The following is an 18,630-nucleotide window of genomic DNA, read 5'->3' on the forward strand; positions in this document are numbered from 1 at the left end:
GCCTATGTCATTCGCGTAGAAATATTGTAAGAACAAAAATATTGAATTTCTAATTATCCAAATGCGTGAGCAGAAACTTTCATGAAACATTACTCGAATGTATAAAATAACGTTTTCAATATTTCATTATGTTCCACCTTATATGAAAATTTATACGGATGATTCATAATTGATCTGTTATTAGCGATTTATTAGACCAAGTTACCCTGAGCTTATTTGTATCAGCATCGTACCATGCCAACAGTCACCTGTAAACTTTGGAGCTTTAAGTTTTCCTTCCTCTTTAAATATCACCGTGATGCATAGAAGAGACCGAGTAACGCCCTAATAACTTCAAAAGCCATAACAAACGTTTGTATGTGTACAAATTTTCCAATTTGATTAATCACACGAACCCATTCACGATCCAATGTTTTTCATCTCCAGAACACTATCCAGTACGAGAAAAACACGAATAGAAAACCAGCAGAACAATGGCAAACAAGTTTCCTCCACCACGGCTGTCCAAGCTCCTAATCAAGGTATTCAAGATTCGCTTATCCCTCCCAAACTCTCAGTTCCATCGATGATTCGTGTCGGACGACAGAGGTTGCGGGGGCGGAACACAGGCGGCAGAAGGGGTCCACGGGACAGAGAGCGAGATCCACGCACGGGAACGCGTATGTAGAAGGGACGAAAATAGTAGCGTGCCAGGATCGTATCACGCTCGCGCCCCACGGACGTGGATCTGCTTTCTATTAATAGCGAAACGAAAGGGAGCGATCTCGAGTCGGCTGTACCGAGTAGGCATCGTCCCGAGTCTTGGTGCTGTCCAGGCCCTGATCGCAGGACTTCAGAGCCGCTCGAGCTGTCGCGGACTCCACATTCCACCGGCAAAAGCTCTTCCGTGCGTGCCTGTTGGAAGCATCTCTTGCTCGGCTGGTGCCCCGAGGCGAACCCTCATACCACACGTCATACATACACATCTCCCACCTGACCCACACGTCCACACAACATTGCCATACACATTCACACCGTTCGAGTGTAAGTTTCTATAAACTTCTATTTTTTTTTTTTTTTAATTGTGCTCCATAATCTTCCGTTTAATTGTTATAACTCAGTGACATATATTTATCCGTATTCCGGGGACGTTCTCGCTCGATCTTGGTTCGCTGGTGTCCGCAGGTCGACCTACAGTCGACGAGGGTTTCGAATCAGTGAGCATTCGATTGCATGCCTTGCACGGGTTCGTTACAGTGATATTGTATGATGTATATCCCGACCGACGATCAGACGTCGCTAACCAGAGAGATCCTCGTCTTCGTTGCCGTTTCGTGGATCGATTTGATACATATCATGAATGGGATCAAGGAGAAGATTCGATATAACAGAGTGTGACAGTGAAACGTCCATGGAGAGATCAATTTGTTTGGAATTCGAGGGTGAAGGAACCGGTCGCTAGTGTCGAGGATCAAATTCCCTTCCCGAGGACGATCAGGCAAAGATGGGTCTGGATATAGATAGCCGAATATAGACGGGTGGTATAGACGGTAAACAGTTCAAAGGATGGTCTCAAGGCTTCGTGTAAATCCATGTCGAATCTAAATTCATGGCCAGAGATACTCGGGTCCTAAGGATTTACGGGCTAAAAAGCTGCAACCAGGCGGCGTCTGGCTATGCTGAGACTTAATCTACTGAAGCTACGCGAGATCGGACATCTCGATGACCCAACGTCCAAATGGATACTAAGGTCGGGAACTTCGCGTGAATAGTCGAACAAATATCCGGGTGACGCTGGGAACAACGTGGCAGCAAATTTGTCGAGTCCCCGGTGGAGTTCGGTTCCATCTTCGGTCGTCTTTCATGGTGTGCCTTCGACGAGACAGCTATGTGACACGTTAATCGTTTCGGAAATTTACAATCGGGGAACCCAGCACGTCTGCGTTGCCTAGTTTAACAGAACTGCCGAAAAACGGAAGGAACATCGACGTTCGAGGACTGAACAAAGGGAATCCGTAAGATGCCTCGTTTTCATAAGCTTGTAAGGATGTTTAACGTGGAACGAAGACTGCGAGGACAGGACCAATTTCTCAGACGTACCACCCTTTCTTTCTAATTTTTTTTTCGCGTAATACGACACGATAAGTCGAATATTTTACAACGAAACGTTAATTTCTCTATTTTTAATGCTGTTTAGAATCCGATGTTTGGATAGCGTCAGGGGATGAAACTATTTCCCTTTTCTAGCATGGCTGGACAGAGGAAGACGGATATAGAATCGCGTTGGCGCCGTGATAACTCACCGCCTATAAATGTACGTCGAATATCCCGTTTTGAGACATTCGATCGTGACGTATACAATTATGTAACATTGTTTCCACTCCCACGCCTCGCGTCAGCCCGCACGCGACACTGTGCATCGTAGCACATAACGCCAAACACCACGCGGGACTATTTGCAAAATTAGCAACAAGCTGTACCGAGATCGCCTTTCAAATTTCCCTCCAACTTGGATAGATCGACCGTTCTTTACCACGATCTTCCACCCGTCCAAGAGTGAACTAATTAGAAACAAATCACGGACAGAACAGGAAGGGAACATCGACGAGGGAAAAGAATGAGACGAAAGAGAGGAAAAACTTTGTGAATGAAACGAAGGCGGAGAAAATGAAAAACATGGCCAAAGTCGAGGCTTAATTCGTTCGCGAAGATAGGAAGCGATCGGCAAGTTCGATGACGATAACGGCAACGAAGACGAGATCAAGGAGGAGGTAGAGGGACTCCCATAGAGAGCGGAGACGAAGGAGGGAGGCAAAGGGAGAGAAAGAAAGAAGGAAAAAGGAGAAGGGAGAGAGAGAAAGAGTAAGAAAAGCCAATAAACGAAGGGAGAGAGAGAGCAAGAGAGAGACAGACAGACAGAGAGAGAGGAGTAGAGTTGGTTTTCTAAAATTAGAGCGACGAGGAAGAGAAGGGGATGGCTCCTTATAGAGCTTGCAACGTCGAGCTTGCGGCCAGGGTTAGCAAACTGGCACTCTCTTTCTGGTCTCAGAATATCAGATTACCTTTGCACCAGTGCATCGTCTCGCCCCTTCGACTTCTTCCTTTCTTTTCTAGCTTTCTCTTTCTCGCGGCAGCAAGGTTCGATTTATGCTCGTCGAGCACCCTTCGTCTCTCGCCCACACCCTCCGTATCTCCCTCCTTTGTACTCTCGGTTTGTTTATCGAAAATTTTCTGTGAGAAGTGCGCCACGTTGGCGTCCAAGAACGGCGAGAACGGATGATCGAATCGTTGCACGAGCGGATGTACCGGTGATCCTTTTTCCCTTTTTCGTCGAGATTTCCTCCGCGAGTGCTCCGGCCGTATTTTTCTCCCTCGCGAAGGAGAAAACGGACACGAGACCGATATCCTCGCGTCGACCCTTTGTGAGATCTCGTGCGGACACGAAGGCTTTCGTGGATCTTCCTACTCCTTCTTTTTTTTTTTTTTTTTTCTTGAGAGGAAAGGATCGAGCACTCGAGACGGACGATTCGATCGTTCCTCCTCTCCATTCGTCGCGACGGGAGAAATAAAACGTGACCGGAAATCGAGTAACCATGCTCGGTGAAATATAACGAAGAGATAAGCCGTAAGGACGCGTTGTGTTAATCGGTGGTTTGTTTGCGTGTTGCAGTACCGTAACCACCAGCAGACATGTCTGACGACGAGGAACAATACTCGTAAGTATCCGAACCGAACAGGAACAATTCCGAGAAATATTGAATACAACCCCGGCATTCTCCGTTGCCTGGAAATGATCGACCTTCGATTCCATCTCGTTAGAATCTTTGCTTAGATTAAGCATCACGAAATTGATTTTGACAAACGACGGAGTCGGTACCAGTGAAAAAGAGGTACGTGCACGACTGATAAATCGAGCATGAGTCGACAGTTACGTAAGAGCGCTGCACGTGGTATCGAACGGTGGCTGAAAAATGGCCAGAGGCACACCGTTGAAATATCCATGAAATCGGAGGTGCTCGAGTGACGGAGAGTGTCGAGGATATTTCAGCTGAGCGTAACTTTAGGTTAAGAGATAGCTCGATATATGGCCCATCGAAGCGTCACAGAGACATGTCGTCGATAGATCACGTTCAGTCTTTCTTAGTGCCGATCTGCAGGGTCGAGAATCACTGAATTCTAGTTACATTCTCGACGCCGCTCTGTCAGGTTGCTACATAAGTCGAGGATTAAACCCCCCCGAACCCCTCACCCTTCGATGTCGCAAACCGAACGATATACGACGGAATGAATTGCGTCCACGTAAGATGAAATTCACCGTGATTTGTACGCCCCCTCTCGTACTGTGTATCTCACGTTTAATGCGTTGTTATCGATATGTACCCCGTCCGCCCCCACCCTGCCACCCACAAGTTTTGTTGTGAAAGTAAACCAACCTAAAACCCCCCCAGGCCCACGTGTCTTTGTGTTGAACAAACCGTGATCGTTGCACGTCACCCACCCCCTCTACACGATTGAATTGCACGCCAAAAATGTTTTCTCTATTCGTAGTCTTATTCATCGCATTTCGCACACATATTCGTTGTTTAACGGAACGTGTTGAGGTTAGGATAATTTCACGGAATTATCGCGGTCCTGTGATCGTCGAAACGGGATCACGGCCGATGCAAACGGAGTTTTCGTTTATTTTTGAAACGAGGAAATCGAAACAGGGACCGTACTTACCGGCGATGAGTCATTCTGTTGGGTCGACCAATGGATCTATATTCAGTGGGATGGGCAGAAGCATCCAAAAATGTCATAATAAATTTTATCCTCGTTACTAGATCTTATTCCCATATATATCCGTTTTCGCGCATTCTCTTCGCGAACATAACCTGAATGGCGAATTACACGATTGAGGTTAGAAATTTTGAATACGGGGAGAGAAATGCATCTTTGGTGTGCAATTGAGCCGAAGCCCCTGGAAAATGTTCACCTGCCCGTCGCCCCTCCCCGCCGCGGCCATATTTTACTGTTTTCGTAGTTTTTTTTCTTTTTTTTTTTATTGTTCCCTAATTGCCCCCTACGTTTACCTGAACCCGTTGACTAACAAATACCATTTTCCATTTTCTGTTTTACAGCAGCGAGGAGGAGGTGGTCGAGGAAACGTAAGTGTTGCTGGTAATTCCTTAATCCCTCTAGATCGTTCCAAAAATACTTCTAACGTCCACGTTCTCTCATTTTCTCATTCCAGGAAGTAAGTTCCAGAGGCGTGTCTGCGTTTAGGTGTCTGCTACCACTGCGCAGTCACCGGGGAGTCGTAGTAGTTGTTTTCTGATTTCGATTTTAGATTTTAGACTCCTTTCACAAAGCAACGGTTCCATAAGAGCCAAGCAGCGTTCTTCTAGCCGCGATCGTTTCGTTTCTACAGAGACAATCGTCGAACGTGTTATAAGTACTAGGTTCTCGGGTACAGTTCGTTTACGGGGATTTCCAGAGAGATCGTTCGTAGCGCGGTAAATTTGAATTCGATTAATTCGTATTCGATTAATTTCAAAATTCCGAAATTTCTTTTGGACGTGTGATTATTTATCATTTATTTAAACGTTAAATAACATAATATCGTGACGATTGCCTAACAATGGTGAATCTTATTTTTACAAACTTATGTAATTTTGCAATCATAGGCTCATGGCCATCGAAACATTAAACATTGCGTTCGTTTGTGAACTCGGTTGAAATTAGAACAGACATGCTGCTTTTTACAAAAATAGGACGTGCCATTTGGCGCTGCCACCTTGTTGCCTTCGATACTAGTTTACACAATTGTAAAACATAATACAATTTTTCCTGTTTCTCGCTCCATTACGATTGTTTGATCACGGGTCGCAGCTGCGAAGCAATGTAAACGCGAGACAACAATTTTGAAATTATTGCAATTAAATATTCAGTTACGTTCGTTTAATTTGCTTTTGCATTATTAAGTAAGCAGCAGATGTGCGCATTCGAAAATTTTAATGGAAATTCGATCAATAATCCGAATTCTCGTATCTTCTATCAGACTTCACGTATCATGAAAGAATCGAATTTCGAGAAGCGAAGATTGTATCGAAAAATCGCGTTCGTGCCTCGGAGCGATCTCTCTCGAACTATTGTTAAAATTAGAACAGTCGGTGCTTCTCTCACGAAAATAGAGCAGACGAATGGCGCGGTATCTCCGTACCTCGAATCGCATATTAAATCAACCATGACCATCCTATGATCCAACGAGAACGCGCAGACCCTCGAGATATAGTGGGGCCATGTCGTGAGGCCATTTCTCTTTCGAGCGCCATTTTGTTTGCGCAAACACGATGCACGATTCGACATTTTCTTTCAACGACGGCGATACGTTCGTGGTATAACAGTTTCGACAGCATCGAAGGAAAATATTGAGTCGTTTCGGGTGGAATGGACGCGTTGGGAAATATTTTCCCGTGTGGTGGCGTTGCGGAGTTATGTGGATCTTCCGGGACCGCTTTCTCCCGATACTTCCTCGCGGGACCAATATCTCTCGATTCGTCCAGCTTTCTAGCGAAAGTAAAAGAGAACACGACGAAAAGGAAACAATAATTACTATTCGATTGATCTAACCCTGATTTATTTGCGTTAACGTTCGCTCATAATTACTTAGACTGGATGTCATTATTTTTGACTTTGGTTTATGATCTTCGTTTTTCTCTCTGTTTTCTGCTCGCAATCCGTCTATAATAATCCGTCCCTTCGACTGAATCTCCACATACAATACACAAAAAAATATTATCGACCGACCAATCAATCAAACCACCCGTCACCATCGACCAAACGACCAACGCGGCGCGAATCGAAAAATTGAAAAATGAAAGGCAGCCGGAGAGGAAGATCGAGTAAGTTTGTTGAAAACAATTCTACATTCGCCTTGTATCTTGTTCAGGCAGCTACTTACTGGCAATGTTCACTTTTCTCGTTTTTTTCTCAGTCTGTTTCCTCTATCTCTGTCACTCACTTTTTCTCTCTTTCTATCTCTCTATCTATCTCTCTTTCTGTTTCTGTCTATCTTTCACTATCTCTGTTCCATCTTTCTTTCTCTCTGTTAATCTAGTCTAACCGTTACTATTGCTGTTGTTGTGGTTGTCGTCTTGTATCTCATACAAGTTTAGTACGTATCTGTTCGTCTGCTATATAGTTCTTACGTCTCCCTGTACACGCAATTTGCATTTTTTGTTTTTGTTTTTGTACATGGTAGATCTCGCTGCGAGGAGAGGAACAGTCTGTTTTCCTCTTTACGCCGTATTTTCATTATCACGCTTCCCAACGACATCGATGCTCTCTCTTTTGCCCAACGAGACACTCTCTCGTGAAATCATCGAACTACTCGTGTTTTTTGCTTCGTCGTCAATGCAACAACCGACGAGCCCTTTTTGCAACGGACACTCTTGCCGAGCATTTATCGTCCTCGTTGGCTCTGCTGTCTACGCAACACTTCTTTTCCATTCCTCATCGATGTGATACACACGGACGCGATTAATCTCAGGCGACTCTCGCGAGGAGGCTGATTTTTCCTCGATAATCTACGATCCCCTCTATCTTTTCACGCGAGCCAGTTGTTCGAAACTCGTTCGAGTCATTTCGACGCTCGTTCCATCGTCCGTTTCACGACGGATGTCTATTCTTTTTCCCTTTTCTCCTGTTATTTTCTTTCACTGTCTCTTTCTGTCTGTCTATCTTTTTTTCTTTTTCTTTCCCCTTTCTCCTCCTTTTTTCGCACCGTATTTTCGCGCCACCGACCACCGGGTTTTTTAATTTTCTCGAGAAATCATGCGAATCGCTCGGCACGCCGGTTAGATGGAATTTTCGAGTTAAACGTTAAAGCGATCCGATATCGTTGCTCGTACAATGCCTCGCCGAGGTGACGATGAAAAATCACCTCTTCCACTTTAGCATTAGCAGCGAAACGTGTCGTGGCCGTCAGTTACATCCTTCTTTTTCTCCCTTTTCCTCGTATGTAAAATTATCTTTCGCGAATCGCAGTGCACACGGGATTTTTGTACTTTTTTTCTCTCTCTCTCTCTCTTTTTCGAAAAGGTATTTCAATTTTACGTAAATACGCGGTTGCCTTATTTTTTCTCTTTCTTTTTCTCTCTCTCTTTCCGTTCTTTTCTCCTCCGACGTCAGTTTGCTTGCGAGATTTGCAATTTTTTGCGGAATGGAAAAGGTGAACCTGGTTTTCTGATCATTCTTTGTCCACTCGTTGTTACTTTCCACTGTTGTTTGGTCCGCCCGCTGTCTTCATCCTGTTGTCTTTGATGCTGTGTCGCTGTTGTTGTGTCGATGGTTGAAAAACTATGTTTATCTCGCCGCCATTTTGTCCTGTCCGATACACGTTTTCACGTATACGTCCGAGGTATTTTAGATAGCGTGATTTTTTGGTCGTTTCGAATGAAACAGGCATATCCCTTACACGCGTTCACACGATGCACCGGTGCCTGAAAAGTGAACATTTCTTTTGTCATAATCTATTGGCATAATTGGCATAATTGGTACAATTAGAAAACCTAGCATACAATGTCTAAAAGCTAAGGTAAAAAGATAGTTCTCTCTTAATAGACTTGATATCATTTTCAATGTAAAATTTCTGAAAACACGAGACGAGCATGAATATGATTGTATACGATGTGTATAATTTGTATATAACATAACACCAACGCAATATTCGTTTCAATTGCAAGTATAATATTTAGAGTATCATATTATCAAAATTCGTTCAAAAATTCGTACATATTCTTCTTTTCATGCACATCTAAAATTCCCAAAGGGGAAAAACGAGATTTATTCGTCAAACTTATTTGATAATTTTTATTAACTCGTCTCGCATAATCACTCGACGATTAGAAGATCCGACAGCTTTTCATCGATTTTCCGCTCTCTGTTCGATCTCAATACCAATCGAGAGTTTCACTTTTCAAGCACGATAGAGGAGAGATGAAGATCGCTCTTCACGTCCACAACACACCTAACAGACTTTTGTTTCCCTATGCATTACCTCTGTCGCATAATTGTCTTTCTGTATTCGCATTCTGGCCTGTGGAAAGGTTTTCTTTTTTTATTTCTTTTTTTTTATAAAAAAGCAATGTAAATACACGTTCATCACACATACCCGAACACACGTATGTAGAAGATCCTCTGGATGAAAGAGACGGTAGGCTGCCTGTTCTCCTCTTTTACATCGTCCATGAAAAACCGACGAGAACGCTCGTGAGACACGCACAGATTCACGCTGGCTGTTTCAGTCGACGAGCGTGAAACTTTCCTACGACTTGTCGTAAAGAATACGAAAGGACCGGAGTGAATAAAAGCGGATGGAACGCGGCAGACTGTCGTCAATTTTAACGATGCCGTTCTTTGCCCGATTCGGGTCTCAGGACTTAATCGTACCGGAAACGGTATAAGAAAATAACGAAAAGAAGAAAAAAAAAAAATTATAAGGGAAAGAACCGATAAACCGGACGAATATACCCCACGCGACCCCCACCAGCTCCACGTAAAGAAGCCCGTACGATTGCGATTGTTATTAATGTACCTTTCCTTTCTTTTTTTGTAGGGGTAGAGCGTCCCAAAAGTAAGTTGAATCTCGAAGGTTGTTTATTACACGTCAATAATACTTTCTTTGTTCTTCGGCCGCTCTCACAAACCCCCAAGCCCTTTCAAATTCCGCGCTTATATTCGAATTTTTGGCGGGAACGAGACTCGATGAAACGAAGCAAATCCAATCTTCTCGTCTTAATCAAATTTGCGTGGACTCGAATTCGACCTCGAATTCTATGCGTTATGTGCAATAGCAATTTCGTAGTTTCTGGTTTTCGATCCTCTGTCGGACGTTTATTGGGGAATTTTTGTCGGAATTCGTGTAGAATTGAATGTAATTTCGAATTCTACGTGTCACGAGTAAATAGAAATTCGTTTTGGTTAGCGATCTTTGGTTTCCAGTGTATAGTAGAAAATTCGTTTCCTTTAAAGGCGAAGCTTTTATTGCAAAATCGACAAGGAACTAGGTATAGGGAATTTTCGGAGACTCGCCACGGTTGAGTTGTACACAGTGTTGTTCACAGTTGGCTAGTGCTTTTTTCGAGGTTCTTGACCGTTCGTAGCAATCGAAAGTAGCCTGCACTATTCACGCGAATTTCTAGGAACGTGGTAGGATCGTATGAGCGAGAAGTTTTAAGGCTTTTGACCGTATTATGCGGCGCTGGTTGCATAAGGGCTAGGCGCAACTAATATAACTTGTGTCGGCTGGACGATTGCCAAACGTTTCATAAATATGTGTACGATAACGTAATGCGGTTTATTCTTATACCGTAGCTGCGGTGTACGTTCGAAACGTACCACGTTCCAACGTGATGTAATCTAATTAACGAACAAACGGTTCGGTGGAAAAACACAGCTATTGTCAAGTCTGCTGTTTATTTGTTGCCAAGGCTCGGTATTAATACTCCCGATATGTTTAAATCCAATAAGTAACATACCCGGGTTTTTGGTTCACGGTAGCATAGAAATAGGAGTAGACCAGGAGAGCTCGAAGAAATACCTCTGTCCTCCAGATACTTAGTTTCTTTAACACTGGAACTACCTGTAATGTGTAATTAAACACAGTACACACAGCGAATAGTAGCCTCAGTAGCATGTTATGAACAATTACGTACCTATTTCGATAAAATTCGACATTAATTTTCTCAAAAGCAGTTGCTCATTTCCAACACCTAATTGGCAAACCAGGAATCTGAAATCGTAATGAAATTATGATTAATTTGGTAGTTCTAATGTTAACTCTGAGTGAAGTATATACATACAGATTGTTAAGCTTCTTTAACACTGGAGCTACCTGTAACGTGTAATTAAACACAGTACACACAGAGAACAATAATCGCAGTAGCATGTTGTGAACAATTACGTACCTATTTTGATATAATTTGATATTCCAATACCTAATTGGCAAGCCAGGAATCTGAAATTGGCCATTATGATTAATTTGATAGTGCCAGTGTTAACTCTCACAGGAGTAGAAGTATATACACCCAGGTTTTTAACAAACATACCCAATTTTTTGGTAAAACTTGAAACTCGAAATCCCTTTTCGTATTTATAATTCGTTCTCACCGACGAATCCTCGTGTTACGTGTCTTACGTGTTTCTCTGTCACGACAGTTGTTTGTTATGACGTGAAATTCCATTAAACGTTACCCGTGTGTAGTACGTAATACAAAGTCTCGATCCCGCCAAAATAAATGGTCTAATATTCCGTGATCAGTGCACCACCCCTGCCCCCAAGCTCATGTTTCTCTCTATCTATCTATCTATCTGTCTCTTTTACCCCCTCTCGTGTTTTTTCTTTTTGTCTCTTCTATATTCTTGATTAATCACGAATTAACGGCTCTGTACATAATATCCGTGTGTCTGTTACATTCGTATCCCCATGTGTATACATACATACGTGTCCATGGGACCGCCAAGAACCGATTTTTCCGTTCATCTCGTTCAAAAGCCAACCTACTTGATGTCGTGTTTCGTGTTTTTGTCTCCTGCGTTTACAAAGAATCGTCTTTCTTTTTCCATTTTCTTTTAATTTTATTTCTATTTTTTTTTTCTCTCTCATTTGGTTTCTGTCACTTTGGTAATTCCCCATTTTCCCCAGCCCACTCTTTGTCACGTTCTGTTAATTATGTTCGACTTGCGCCATAATCAATCGACCCGCAGCAATTGTCGCAGAAAGATCGGCCAGATTATTACGGTGGGTAGCTGAATTTTCGTGTATCTTCGTAATCCATAACATATCTTCGTGTATCACCTCTCTGCTGTATCGCTATGCTTGCACGGAGATCCTTGGAAATCTCGTTTCGGGTAATTCGCTGGACAGTTTCGTAACACTGTTGGGTAACGATGTTACATTGGCAACGGTGTTAAACGATGTTTATAATATTTGTCATCTCGTTTAGAGTCGTCTACAGAACTGACCAGGGTCAACATTTGGAAATGGTCCCACTCGGTCAGTCTCATTTCTCAGAGTTGTCTTGTTGCCTGAAATTTTGAATGTTATCTGAAATGTCGAACCTTGAGGATATAATATGCATTGTATTGCATTATATTATATTATAATATATAATATAATGTATGATATATATCATATATTCGTAAATATTGTTATATAAAATATCTACGCGATATTTATATAACTATATATCGTTACATGAATATTATCGTGTATAATATAATGCTGTATTATTAATATCGCGATAGTGATCTTACTTGTTATTTATTTTTTCTTCGACTTATCGATTACGTTATCGCACGAAGATTCAGCAACCTACCAAGATGACATCGTCGAGACTTCATTTTTCATGTAAATTGGCCAGCTCCTCGGCTTTCGACTGTGGCTTTTTTAAAGGCGTTGTGGATAATAATTGATAATAAGAATGACGACAGCGATGACGCTGATAACGGCGGCGAAATGTGTGTGTTGCTTGCATTTGAGTTGGGAAAGAAGAAGAAAATGTCTGACGAGAAGAAGAGTGAGTGCCACATCTCTGTGCTCCAATTCTCTCCCAATTATCCTTTGTCATCGTCTTTTTAGAACTTTATGAAAGATCGTTTTACTCTATAAAACGGTGCAACTTCTTCATTATGGGGATTATCACCATAATTATCACATCTTCTGTCTTCACACATTGTTCTTATATCGATCACCGTTTCAACTTTGATTTTATTTTATTTTGTTCCTTTCACTGAATGTTATCGTAAGAGTATTATTATCTATAATCGTACACAGAGGTATTCGAGTATTTACGTTTGCTAATTTTAACAAGTGAAATGTTTGCAGCTTAATCGAAGTATTTGAAGCAATATGATACATATAACAAAAATGAAATCTTGAGATTATATCAGTGAATTTTACATGCAGCAATTACGGTGTATTTATTAATTTATGATAATAGTTGAGAGAAATGTTAATTGAGAAATAAATTTCGATATAACAGCTCCAAGATGATTTTTCATTCAGCACACTATTGCACGTAACTGCAATAAGTTACCTGCAAATATTCCATATATCGTCAAATTATTTTCTAATTTTACTGATATAATTTTGGCACTCTAATCTTGCAGTATATACCATATAGTTTCGAATAATTGAATTTAACGCGATTATTACACTTTATAAATGTAGCAAATGTAAGAGCTTAGGTACTTTGGTGTACGAATGTTCATATTTTATAATTACAGAAATGAATTAAGTAAATAGAAATATTTTGTTGTCATAATTTTAATTCAGTACGCTGTTCAGATCTGTCAAAATTTTCTCTTCGAACCTGCTAAATTGCTTTCTGTAAAAATGCTTAATCGCTTGTTCTCGAGCGGCTTTGAATTACTTTTTCCAGCTAAAAGAACTAAACGAGCCAACCTCGATATCCCGTTTCTCCTCGATTATCCACGAAAATTCAAAAATCGAGCAGTCGCCTATTTTCTGTCTCGGCGGAATCATCTTTAAAATTAGAGATCCTTCCTTTATTTTAAAGTTATCCTGGACTCGATCCACGTGACGTAATCCGATCAACGATCGCCCTCGTACTCGAGAATACCTCGAATTTTGAAATGTCTCCAAATGTCTAATGAAACGTACCCTTTGTACTCGTACTCGTTAATTTTTTGATACTCTGGTTGAAACCACTTGTACGCTGCTCGATGTCCATCCTGTTAATTTTTCGTTCGAATCGGGGAAGATTTTTGAAAAATTCCGTGTACCAGTGATTTTTCTAATATCGAAGAAAACGATTCTTTCATCCCCCTCGGGCTTCGAAGTCGAAACAGAATATAAATTCAAGTGACCGCGTAATTCTCGGTAAAACCCTCCATCAATTTTCCAATATCCTGTCCGTGAGAGTCTAATGGATTCCCTCCCATGCCACAAACTCATCGGTTTCCCTCGACCCTTGTAAACTCATTAATGTCTCCCTCCTTTCCTGATGGCTTGTATATATATATATACAACTTTTATATATATACAATTTTCTTTCTTACATCTGCACCTAATTTTCTCTTCTTTCCACACGCTTGTACACACTTTTCAACACTTTCTCTTGTCTGTCCGTCCGTCCGTCCGTCTGTCTGTCCGTTTGCGTGTGCGTCTGTCTGTTTGTCTGGCTGAGTGTGACGAGAGGAAACTAAAAATAAAAAAAGATTGGTGAACGAAAGGAAAAGAAAAAAGATAAAGAAACGATCAAAGGAAAAAAAAGAAAAAGATGAAAAAAGTAAGGAAAAGAAAAAGAAAACGAGAATTACTCGCCACGAGAGAGAATGGATGAAGTGTAATAAATAATGGAAAGTGGAACGTGAGAGTGGCGTACGGAGTTCTGGAAGATCTTACGAGATCTCTCAGAGGACGAGCGACAGGAACTAAAGAGAGTTACTTTTGTTTTCGCTCCGGCCTACATCAGGGAGTCTGGGGAGAATATCGAGTTTATGAAGGTGAGGAGCGGGATCCCAGAGATCTCGTAGACACGATATATCTAGGCTAGATTTTTCCGTGCGTATTTACATTCTGCTGTTTTCTCGGGTACACAGAGGCAGGAACAAAAGAGAAGCGACCTAGACGAACAGCTCAAGGAATACATCGCAGAATGGCGGAAGCAAAGAGCCAAAGAGGAGGAAGAACTAAAGAGATTGAAGGTTCGTATACGTATCTCAGGATCTCGTTTGTTATACTTCGTGTGCATAAAACTCCGTATCTTCCGTTGCGTTCCCATGGTTCTGTCTTTCATGGCCGTCTCGTTCCCTGTTGCTCTATTCGCAGGAGAAGCAAGCGAAGCGCAAGATCACTCGCGCGGACGAGGAGAAGAGATTGGCGCAGAAAAAGAAAGAGGAGGAAGAACGTCGCCAACGTGAAATCGGTAAGTGCACTTTATCCCCTTTTTCCTTATCCTGTCTCGATATTGTTCGTGGAAATCATTCGATTTCCCCTGCGGATGTTCGCTGATCTTCTTTCTAAACTTGCAGAGGAGAAGAAGCAACGTGATATGGAGGAAAAGAGAAAGTACGTTTGCATCTAGCCAATATTATATGTTAGACATAGCGAAGTAAGGAATAATTTGAAATAAAAGAACATCTTTTTATCCAGGCGTCTGGAAGAATCAGAAAAGAAGCGCCAGGCTATGATGCAAGCGATGAAAGATCAAGCAAGCAAGAAGGGACCCAACTTTACCATCACCAGGAAAGATCTAGCAGTTCGTATTCATTTCGTAGTGGAGCAAATGTAACGTGTCATGGAAGGTTGTAGCCACGTACAGTTCAGATGTTAACGTGCTTTTCCGTTGGACACAGGGTAACCTAACGTCGGCGCAACTGGAGCGCAACAAGACGAAAGAACAGCTTGAGGAAGAGAAGAAAATCTCGCTGAGCATTCGCATCAAACCCCTGGAAATCGATGGCCTGTCCATTGAGAAGCTCCGGTCCAAGGCTAACGAACTCTGGGATACCATAGTGAAGCTGGAAACTGAGAAGTATGATCTTGAAGAACGACAGAAACGCCAGGACTATGACGTGAGTAGACACGTTTAAATAGAAGGTACACTTTCTGTATACAATGTGATATATATAGTCTACTTCACTGATATACGTATCTCCATGTAGCTTAAAGAATTAAAGGAACGTCAGAAGCAGCAACTGAGGCACAAAGCTTTGAAGAAAGGTCTTGATCCTGAAGCCCTCACTGGCAAGTACCCTGTAAGTAGAACGGATAAATGAAACGGATAAAATAGTACGTGGAAAATTTCGCTTAAATATTATAAATCATTATCTTACGTAGCCCAAGATCCAAGTCGCCTCCAAATACGAACGTCGAGTGGATACCAGGTCTTATGACGATAAGAAGAAACTCTTCGAGGGTGTAAGTATATTTCCCATAGATTCGATCAGTCGCTGATTCTTCGAATACCCAGCTGCCCCAGATATTCGATTGAAAATCGGTCAGTAGTGATCCAAGAAACTACAAACAGGATAACGTAGAAAATTATATTATTATGGGCTCGAAAGTATAGAGAGAAAGTCTTCCTAAAGTGAGATTTCGAAAGAAAGAGTTTTTATTATACGTGATCGAAGACATATTAACATAAATTAGAACAGACAAAGAAGAAGCGACCTAGCTCGTTAAGAAATAGCCGTAGGAAAATGATATCATTGTTGAAAAAAGTGATGAGTGAAGAATGTCGATTGAATCGCAGGGCTATGACACGCTTTTAGCGGAGTACAACGAGAAACTGTGGAAACAGAAAACAGAACAGTTCATGAAGCGTACCAAAAGTGAGTCCTATCGAGCCCTCTGTTGATATACCACCCCCTTTGCTTGCGTTGTTGGTTGAACCCTTAGCCTCAGTTTGCCCTAGGATCGCCACGGCGATCATCTTATCTAATTCGTGTTGGACTCCACTTAATAAATAGTAGATCTAGATATCAGAGAGACCGTTGGAAGTGTTGTTATGGAAGTTTGTTATCGTGTTGTTCCGTTTCACAAAGTAAAGTACTCACAATCCCCTTTTTGACTGATCGTAATTCATCGCATCCCCCCTGTAATTTATCGTTGAATCTCGCATGATGAACACAACGGTCACGAACAATAAAATCTATCACGAATCTCAGGAGAAACTTGAGTCAGATCAACGTTGATACAAATTATCCGCAACTTCGTTTTAATCCCATAGACGTTCTGTGTACAGAGAAAGTTTCATTCCTAAGAATGGTATTCAACGTGCAAATACATTACTATACAAGTCGCACTATGGTACAGTAATATATACCCATAATCAATAGAGACAGTTTACACTGACACGTTTTCACCAAACGATTTCCACACCTTGACATTTCAAGAGTCCAGTTGAAAGTCAGAGTGAGTAAAAGGGTAGAAGAATTTGTTTTACGCAAGAGAATACCTAATTAACGTAAGTCAAAGAATGACCATCGTCCTTTCAGAACTGAAGGCGAAACTGGTTTAGCCAAAGAAGTCGACACATAAACACATACACGTAGAGAATTTCAGTAATACCCGTTAACCCGTTCTGCTACGTTCAAGCCCCAAGCCCGCTATGGACAGATTTGTATAGCGATATTTTGAAAACCGTGGAAATGGTCCCAGATGAGTGCCCCCCGTGTGACGATGATCCTAGCATGCCATTTTGTCCGTTAATGTTGCAGGGTCTGACCGAACAGCAGAAGGAGATCATAGAGAAGCAATGGACCCAACAGAAGGAGCAATTCCTCGGTCGCCAGAAGAGTACGTATGCTAGTTTCACCTTCGAGCAAACGTAACACGCCACCTACTGCGAATATACATTTTTCAACGAGTCACATTTGGTCTCCATCTACTAAAGACGTTACAAATTCAGAGAGCAAAGGGAATCGTGGGTCCGCATAGCTGCAGACCTACCTACGGTTACCTGTGTATCGTGGATCTGAAAAATCTGCATATAGATCGTTCAAACGCGCGAAGAATTTACCGTTACCGAGTTTATTGAAACAGTAAGACGAGAGGCCTGAAAGTATGCCAAACGTAAAAAGCGTTCCGTTGTTTCCCACGTGTTTATTATGTTACGTATCATCGTGTACGTTTGCTCGAGTCGCGGGTCTTGAAACCTGACCAGCCAGAGTATTTTCTGGAAACTAGGACAAACTACAAGGGCCAAACAGAGAAGTATATTTTGCCAACGTGGAAGAACCTTGTTCGATGAAAAGCGAAGAGGACCTTTCATAAAATCGAGTCTATACGTTTAATCCGTCGTTGATCTCTCGTAAAAGATTCAGTATTGTTCAAATCCAGAATGCTATTTGTACTGTTCCTCTAACTGCACTCTGTCATTCTCCTACATCGTTTCACGGACAAACGATTTCCATCTAATCTTCGCTGTTATCGTTCGAGATATTTTCCAAAAATTCTCCCTGCGAATAGAATATCGTTCATCGATTAACGTGTTTGGTTGTTCCCTTCTGAAAAATAGCGAAGTTACCGAAGTGGTTCGGCGAGAGGCCAGGCAAGAAACCGGGAGACCCCGAGTCCCCAGAGGGCGAAGAAGACGTGAAGGCTGCGGCTGAAGACGAAGAGCTAGAAGAGCCACAATTCGAAGAGGAAGAAGAAGAAGAGGAGGAGGAGGAGGAGGAGGAAGAAGAAGAGGGCGATAAGAAAGAAGGAGAGGGCGAAGGCGAAGAAGAGGAGGAGGAAGAGGAAGAGGAGGAAGAGGAGGAAGAAGAAGAGGAGGAAGAAGAGGAGGAGGAGGAAGAAGAATAGATAATTCTTCTAAAAGATCGGCACCTAACCATAAATTCAATCGATCATCGAGCAATGTCGAAACATCCTACGTACCATCGAATAATATAGTCGTGGCGGCAGTAGAGACAACAATGGCGAAACATTTTTCCAGAATCTCGTCGTTATAGGCGACTTTTTGCTTCGAGCCTTCATGCGACACCGGTGTAATCGCGGGGAGACAGTAAAGGAAGACATGTCTGCACCGTTATATTCTCCCGCGCAGAACTAACCTATAACGGCGGGAGTTCCGGCAAGATAAAGCACGCCGTTACTATTTCTCGGCTGTTCTACCACTACTACTTCTATTACTATTA

At 42.1% G+C, this 18,630-nt stretch overlaps 1 protein-coding gene across 11 annotated transcripts; it reads left to right on the top strand.

The window, feature by feature from the left end:
- The first annotated feature begins 943 nt into the window (after positions 1–943).
- On the top strand, positions 944–18,568 carry TpnT (troponin T, skeletal muscle). 11 transcript variants are annotated; one of them, XM_017908519.1, is made up of 14 exons: positions 944–1,023; positions 3,650–3,695; positions 6,843–6,863; positions 9,578–9,595; positions 14,460–14,490; positions 14,587–14,691; positions 14,816–14,912; positions 15,019–15,055; positions 15,140–15,245; positions 15,343–15,561; positions 15,652–15,744; positions 15,827–15,907; positions 17,209–17,287; positions 18,009–18,568. In XM_017908519.1, the coding sequence occupies exons 2-14, from the start codon at positions 3,670–3,672 to the stop codon at positions 18,293–18,295; spliced, it is 1,200 nt and encodes a 399-aa protein (XP_017764008.1). In that variant the 5' UTR covers positions 944–1,023; positions 3,650–3,669; the 3' UTR covers positions 18,296–18,568. The 11 variants fall into 11 exon arrangements, with proteins under 11 accessions (XP_017764008.1, XP_017764010.1, XP_017764013.1 ...); XM_017908521.1 differs by lacking the exon at positions 17,209–17,287 and adding an exon at positions 16,242–16,320 and having other exon boundaries at positions 18,009–18,295; XM_017908522.1 differs by lacking the exon at positions 944–1,023 and adding an exon at positions 2,982–3,117 and having other exon boundaries at positions 18,009–18,295.
- Positions 18,569–18,630: the final 62 nt, after the last annotated feature.

This window comes from Eufriesea mexicana, unplaced genomic scaffold (assembly GCF_001483705.2).
Source record: "Eufriesea mexicana isolate 0111107269 unplaced genomic scaffold, ASM148370v2 scaffold11180, whole genome shotgun sequence".
Taxonomy (NCBI): Eukaryota; Metazoa; Arthropoda; class Insecta; order Hymenoptera; family Apidae; genus Eufriesea; species Eufriesea mexicana.

What these genes read in the sequence shown, in the direction of transcription:
- TpnT (XM_017908519.1), top strand. Translation starts at nt 3,670, where the DNA reads ATGTCTGACGACGAGGAACAATACTC. An exon ending in AAGAACTAAAGAGATTGAAG is followed by an intron (nt 14,692 to 14,815) that starts GTTCGTATACGT and finishes CTCTATTCGCAG; the next exon opens with GAGAAGCAAGCGAAGCGCAA. An exon ending in CCCTCACTGGCAAGTACCCT is followed by an intron (nt 15,745 to 15,826) that starts GTAAGTAGAACG and finishes TATCTTACGTAG; the next exon opens with CCCAAGATCCAAGTCGCCTC.